Genomic DNA, 7,797 nt, shown 5'->3' on the forward strand with positions numbered 1-7,797 from the left:
TTATGAAAAGAATGATCTGATCTCGCGGCCAGTTACTCTGTATAGTCAGTTCGCGCGTACTTTCTCGCAGCACACATCTTGTATTGTACATCGCCGGCATTTTTTTATTTCTACGCCTCGCCGGCAATCGTCGAAGACGATTTGTAACGTAACGCGTTTGCCAGGCGATACTTTTGGAATCGAGTATATTATTCTATTACATATCGAATTAACATGACGCCAATGTCGCTTTCGCGTGTATCAAATCAGCACGGAATGTCGCAGTTAATTTGAAAGATAATATTACACATACATTACTCCATTTTTATTTTTTAGTCCAACACCAATCCTAGCAAATTAGATTTATCTAATCTGAATCGATAGATTTTCGTTTGCATACTTTTTGCATTACTTTTTTAAAAGATTATTAACAAATTAAATTATTTTTAAAAACAAATCGATTTTTCGTTTACGCACCTTTAGTTTAAAAGCTATTAACAAATAAATGTTGAAGGCAAAAAGTACGTTTTCAGCTTGAATTCTAAAGAAACAAAATTCAGATAACACTATTCGATAGATTTTCGTTCGCATATTCCGAAACAAGTGGGAAATCAGGGTTGGAAAAAACCCGAGTTTTTTTTTAAACCCGTTGGGTATTTTGGCATTTTATTGGGGTTTTTTTTATATGAAATTATTTGCATTTTTTTTTTTAGTGCGATCGGTATTATTATCCATTCTTATTTGAAGACCGTCTTAAATAATATCTTATGCTAATGTATATAATAATCTCTCTGATTGATTCATGACATTTTAAGACTGTACTTAAGACAGTCTTAGATATAGGAATCGACTATGAACACCGGCCGTAGTATGAAGATCGACCAACTTAAAATAAACGATAATCTGCAGTTCTACAGCTTCTGTAGCAGTGTCGCAGGGTGCAAAAAACGAACCACGCAAATCGTAATATTTTTTATCGCATCATAGAGACTGGAGTATCTCTCGAACACACTTTACCGCATGAAATGTAAAAAAATGCTTTCAAGAAAATTGTTGCGGTGTAAAAACAATTTTCTATGTTAGCAACATCTGTTACATAAAAAATATTTGTATTCTTTGGAGATATCGATGAACTGCGTTACATTCGCGATAAGATTTACGCCCGACACTTAATTAAATGCAGGCGTTCTTCATTCGATTTCAGAAATAGAGAATGAGCCAGACATATCAGGAAGAAAGCATGGACAAGAAAGAAATCGCCGAGGAAGAGAGAGAGAAGATGCTGAACGCCGAAAACACTAAGCATGCCAGCATCGCACCTGCGCCCGATGTCGAATCCGAGGAGCAGAAACCGAAGAAGATACCGATCGGTGGCATCAAGATGCCCGGATTTTGCCGTACGAAGAGCAAGGAACCATGCAAGGTACATTATTATCATGATTGCCATCTTTAAATAGTACTCCGGAGATTGTTGGTCCTTCTGCTTGAGTAAACCTTATGGAAATTCAGACACCGATTTTTTTTTCCAAATTTTTACACTTGTTTCTTACGACAAAAAAAATATAAAGAAATTTACTATTAATTTTAGCTCAAACTGAGTCTGTTCTATTAAAACAAGATTTTATTTTTTACAAATACTCAATTTTACACATGTTTAAAACAGTATTTCTTACACACGCAAATGAATCTACATCCGATTTTTTGAAGCTCGATATATGTACGGAACCAAAATAACAGATAATAATTGTTAAAAAAAGAACTCTTTTAACAGAAATACAGCTGGAAGCTGATTAACGTCATGTTATTCTAATTAAAAAATCAAAGAATCACTAACTACAATAAATCCTTATTACGCAATAGAAAAACTAAATCTGGCTTGCCTCTTTTTTTTATTTCTTTAATATTTTGTGAATCTTTTTTATTTTCTTTTAAATACATATTTGTACACATTTCTTATATTTAAAAAAAATTTTTTTTGGGCAGTTCTTTCTTATGAATGTGTGTGTATCAAATATTTAAAAAAATGAATTAATTTTGCATTTGTAAAAATTATGTCAAAGAAACGTATTGCTGAACAATTGTTTTACGCATGGTATTATTCATGATATAAAGCTGGTTATATAAAAGAAAATCGGTTACACTTTCCACAAACATAAATAACGTTTTTTAGGTTTTCATGAGTATTATCTTCAAAGATACCAGAAAATTCCTAACAATAGATGAAAACACGGCGATAACTCGTAAACTTCTGGTGTATCTTTCGACAAACATATTTCATATTTAAACATTTTCATGATTTTGTTTAAATTTTGAAAAACATACATATAAAGATATTTCATTTAATAAATGCAGTTATTGCAAGCTTTATCTATATACTAATCACAGTATCATTCAATCTGTTCAAATTTGTGAAAATTATACTTAATGTAAATCTAATGGTGTAATGAGGAAATGTAAACCTCCTTCCTCCCGAAGGGGAGATTACATTTGTTTACATTTATTAAACAAGGAAATAAGAAGTAGATGCTGAGCAAATAAACAACGATATTACACGCAGATATGTGAAGAGGTAGAGAGATCCATGATCAAAATAAACAACCAAGGGATATGTTCAGGAAAATGAGATTTATAACAAGAGATTTTAGAGCGAAAACGTGGATGATTGATCGGGAAAGCCAAGAACAAACAAAGAAGAAATCGCGGAAACGTGGATAGAATATTGCCAGGATCTGTACAAAGATGAAAATACACAATAGATACAGAGTAATCAATGGGGCTCGTAACAATGAGGCGGCAGAGGAGCCGAAATTTTGAAATGTGAAGTAGAATCGGCGATTAGGAAACTAAAACTCAACAAAGCACCAGGGGAGGACTCAATAACGGCGGAATTACTTAAAGCTACAAAAGAGATTGGAGTGAACCTTCTATACATTCTCTGCAATAGAATGTGACACCAGACAATGGCTTAAAGGTTGGACGCAATCTATTTCATTATCGCCATTCACAAGAAGGAAAGCCAACGTAAATGTGACAATTACAGATTACCATCTCCCCCTCATCTCGCATGCCAAAGGAATGCTACACATTATCAACGAAAGAGTCTACCATCTATCCAACCTACTATCCAAAAAGAAATATCGGCAGAACAAGCAGGATTTGTCTAAGGCAGAGGAACTACAGAACATCTCTTAAACATGAGGCAGCTCATCGAAAAGGCAAGAGAATACAACATCCCACTATGCTTTATAGGCTACCGGAAAACCTTTGACAGAGTAAGATGGCACTGACTCTGGCGAATGTTGGAAGAAATGGAAGTACCAGAACAAATTACAAATCTTAATGGAGCTATATCACCATACAACAGAATCAATAAGAGTACTTGATATATACTATATCAAGAGAATTCCATATCCAGAACAAGATGTAAGACAGGGATGCATATTATTTCTACAATTATTTAACATTTATGGAAAGTATATTATGAGAAGAGCGCTTGGATGGGAAGATGGTATTTCAGTCAATGGCTAAAAAATAAATAACTTACGGTTTGCAGATGATACGACACTACTCGCGAACAGCCAAGAGGAACTCTTCGAACTCGCCCGTAGAGTGGAAAATGAAAGCCAACATTTCGGGCTAGAATTCAATACATTTAAAACAAAGGTTATGATAATGAATAGATAACACCAAAACTACCCTGAAATAACACACGCCATATTGTATTATATTTTACCGAATATACAAATTGCATATATATGTTAGAATATATCACTAAAATAAATGAGTTCAAAAAATAAATTATAATATAGTCAAATTAAATTTATATATAAGTCAAATTTACCAAAAACTTATAGCGTAGAAATCATATCAAATTATATTGAATCAAAAGACACGGTAGTGTCTCGCGTCAAATATTCGCGCCCATACTGGGCGCAGAAGACACTACAGTGTACCTTTACTTGAACCATCGAGTTGACGGTAATCGGAAACACTATGGTCATATCTAAAAAACGGCTAAACAAAAATTTTTAATAGGTACAATCAATAACTTGGAATTCCATTATGAAATGTCTTTATTCTTTTTCTATGATGAATATTAAGAGAGACATTTCAATTTTTATGTCATAATAGGGTAAAATTTTATTAAGAAGTCGTCGTCCTCGTCGTGTTCGATGCTCTGCGAAATCGAGAATTATTACTTGAATATATTTCAAAGCATCCTTCACAATTCCACACCTAACTCATCTCCACCCGTGCTATTCATCCGAATCCTCCATCTCACTTCCCACTCACTACAAAGATTTCGATACATGCCGACACTTATGTATATCGATGTGACCTACAACACTCTTACTCACCCACTCATATCTCTTTCTTCCATCCTCTACCCCTCACCTCACTTTTAATACCTACCCTTCGAAATATTCCATCACGGTTCAACACAATTCAACACATATTCTTATCATCTAAATCTCTCCCATCCGCTCCCACGCATTACAAAGACCTCATAAACACCGACACATCCAATAGTTCGACGATATGTTTATTCGACATAATTTTCATAAATGCAAAATTAATATATTTTTTTTTAAACGTTTGTATGTTTGTGAGAAAAAATGGCCGATTACTATTATCATCTTTTGTTGTAATCCCTTTAAAAAAAGATCATCAGATCTGGCTTTTCCGCCGGAGATTTTTTTTCGGAATTAAAGGAAAATCAACGCATACCTCAAAAAGAGGTCATCAAAAATTAAAATAGTTTTTATCTCTGGAGATCTTTTATAGTTTAGCTTAATTATTTTCTATGCAAAATAATTAGTATGTGTGATTTATATTAAAAATCATATTATAATACAATTTAAAAAAAATACAATACATATGTGTATGCAATGTGTAGTACGTTCGAAAATAAATTCGGTTACTGTCAGTAAAGGAAGTAAAATTGTCACCATTGAAAATTACTGGTGTTGCGTTTCGTATCTCTTAGCAGTAAATTGATATGTACACTATAAAAACAGTACCACTTGAGTTTTATCGTTTAGTACAATACATTTTTTTTCGAGGAACACGAATTGTTAGCGCCTTTTTTACTTTTTTAAAAATTTATTCCACTTTATTTTTAAGTGCAGAGTGTAGAGAGAAAGAGAGTTTATCTCACTATTTTTCAGATTAGAATAAAATTATTTTCGAAGCAATGATTTGTTTTCTTTTAATTATTATCTTCCACACTGCTCTTTTTCTTTAAACAATACTTTGTTGAAAGAAAAAATTAAGGTTCGAAAAAAGAAATCCAATGTCATCATCGTAAAAGAAGCAGACATAAAAAAATTAATTTCTCCTATTTATTGGCGTGTATTAATTACTTCGGTATGTTTGATCAATTTTAGAATGATGTGGCTAAACCGACGGAGTCTATGGATGCGGAATCAGCTTCCGTAGTGATAAAGGAAAGCGAGCAGAACGCTTTGTCCACGGAAAAGCCTATTACACCCGTTAAGGATTCTAAGGAAAAGGAAGGACGAAGGGGAATTTTGAATTCCATTCGGTTACCTTTGATGTCGTCCGTTTTCTCCAGGAGAAAAAAAGTAAGTATCTTTTATGCATAGAGATATTTTCTAAAATTTTCCAATGAAAAATCCCAAATACTATAGCAGCGTTTGGAAAACGTTAAAAAACGATTGTATACGTTTTTCTTGCGCATTGTGTCTAGCAGTAGACGTTCGATCTTGCAAGAGATGGCGTTGCAATATGTTAGATAAGGACAGATGTATATGCGTTTGAGTGAGACAGAACGATAATGTAAGAAGTGAATTAAACACATGTCACTATTATCGACTTTTTTAATTTGCAATTAGAAAAATCTGTATTATCGATATCGATCAAGTTCGACTGTCACTCCAGCAACATCTTAAATTGGCCAATTAATATGTGGTATCGAAACCCTCCCACCGGCATACATATTGTTAAAAGGTTCTCCTTTACCCACCTTGGTCCCACTACGACCAAGATTTTATAGTCTGTATTATATGCTTAGCATATCTCTAAAATACTATGCGAAATTCAAGACGCACAATGGTGATACTGCATTTTCCTATATGTCCAGCGACATTCCTTTTCTATTCTGGTATATCGAAACAATCATGTCCAGTGAGTACCTATGTCAGGCGATAGAACAATCCGTCGCACTGCCTATTCTTGCAGACAGAGTTCAATGGCCTCCACAATTCGAACGGCTACGTTATATCGCTTATATCACCCTTATTTGTTCAGAATAAGGAATATTGGATTCTATGAATACACATTGCCTACGATACTACATTCATAGCCTATCGATTAAAACCATCGACATATAAAATGGACTGCTGAGTGGTGGGAGTAGAAAGACGCGTAGAATAAGAAGCAGATAAATGGATGAACATGAGATCGGGACTTCTTGCTGGCCATTTACTAGGAGCGTGCCCTGATCTTTTCCAATTCAATGATGATAGTGATCATGGAAAAACATGTATTTGTTTACATTTTGGGGACGAATGAAAGATCTAGTCTATCAGAAAAAAATTCAAGAACAACCGAAAAACGAACATTAAACAACATTTACTACGATTCATGTTTTCTTACTTTAATATCTCGTAACTTGTTTTTATATGTTAAAGCTGTTGTAGCAGTTTTGTATGTAGAGACTCCCTGTATATAGACCATCCGTACACGTTGGCAAAGCTTGTCGATTTTGTGACAGAACAACCTGTATGTTTAGATTAAATAAATAGATGGAAAATATAATATTGATATTATAATAAATTAATCTATTTTTCTTTTCTCTAAAATTTTTAGAGAAATTGTCACTGAAATCTCACTCTTACAAATTGAAAATTGAGCCCGCCTTTAGAGTGAGATTCCAGCCCAAAGAATTTAGAGAATAAGTTGCCGTAATATTTCCTTTTTAGGAAATCGATACCGAGTTAGGACCAACCGGTACTGCTGGATTAGCGAGTGTCGAAACACTCGACGACGGCGCTTCTGAGAAGAGGCCTATCGTCGACGAGGATGGCATGGAAACTGTGCGACTTGATGAAGAAGATGAAACTGACAGCATTAAGCGACCAAAGCATCCCCTGGTGATCTATCTATCTACATACAGGACACACGTGTCCGTCTCAGGTATGAAGATACAGAATTTATCTCGCAGTATTTAATCTATATTTATTCGTATTAATTGTTATATGTAAAATTGATATATTTAAATCGATTGATATAGTGGCGACTCTGCTGATGCTGATCAGCATCATCGTTATTATATGTATCGTCTGCGTCGGACCTAGGAGAATTTCTACCAAACCTTTGAAGAACGACAAGTACATCGAAGCAGTGACGTCGTGCGGACTGGTACAGGGTATCTCGGAGGATGGCGCCTACGCGTTCCGTGGTATTCCATACGCAATGCCACCGGTGGGCAATCGTCGCTGGCAACCAGCTGAATCTTTGAGCCGCATCGAGCACTGCTGGAACGGCACTTACTTGGCGCACAACTCGTCCAAGAGCTGCTGGCAGCGTGATATGCACAATCTCATCGACGGCGTCGAGGATTGCCTCTATCTTGATGTATTTACACCAATGGTTGGATACGATTTTCCATTACCCGTGGTCGTAATGATCGGCGCCGAAACCCTTAGTGGCGGTTCGCCCGGAGTGATGCAACCTTCTGCCAAGCTATCACGCGTTCGCGACATCATATTCGTACGGCCAAACTTCCGGTAATATATATTGAACTTATTATTATAATTTATATATATATATATATATATATATATATATATTTAT

The 7,797-nt window shown here is 34.9% G+C and overlaps 1 protein-coding gene across 4 annotated transcripts in view; it reads left to right on the forward strand.

The window, feature by feature from the left end:
* LOC108751548 (neurotactin) overlaps positions 1-7,797 on the forward strand; it is a 10,597-nt gene that overhangs the window by 888 nt on the left and 1,912 nt on the right. For 2 of the 4 annotated variants that reach the window (XM_018491786.1, XM_018491792.1), the window contains exons 2-5: positions 1,184-1,402; positions 5,367-5,564; positions 6,924-7,137; positions 7,235-7,730. In XM_018491786.1, the coding sequence (XP_018347288.1) occupies positions 1,193-1,402; positions 5,367-5,564; positions 6,924-7,137; positions 7,235-7,730 (1,118 nt within the window). In that variant the 5' untranslated portion in view covers positions 1,184-1,192. Of the gene's footprint in view, positions 1-1,183; positions 1,403-5,366; positions 5,565-5,689; positions 6,127-6,258; positions 6,485-6,923; positions 7,138-7,234; positions 7,731-7,797 lie in introns of those variants that run through there. The other 2 variants (XM_018491796.1, XM_018491799.1) reach the window with 2 other exon arrangements.

Source organism: Trachymyrmex septentrionalis, unplaced genomic scaffold, assembly GCF_001594115.1.
Source record: "Trachymyrmex septentrionalis isolate Tsep2-gDNA-1 unplaced genomic scaffold, Tsep1.0 scaffold112, whole genome shotgun sequence".
NCBI lineage: Eukaryota > Metazoa > Arthropoda > Insecta > Hymenoptera > Formicidae > Trachymyrmex > Trachymyrmex septentrionalis.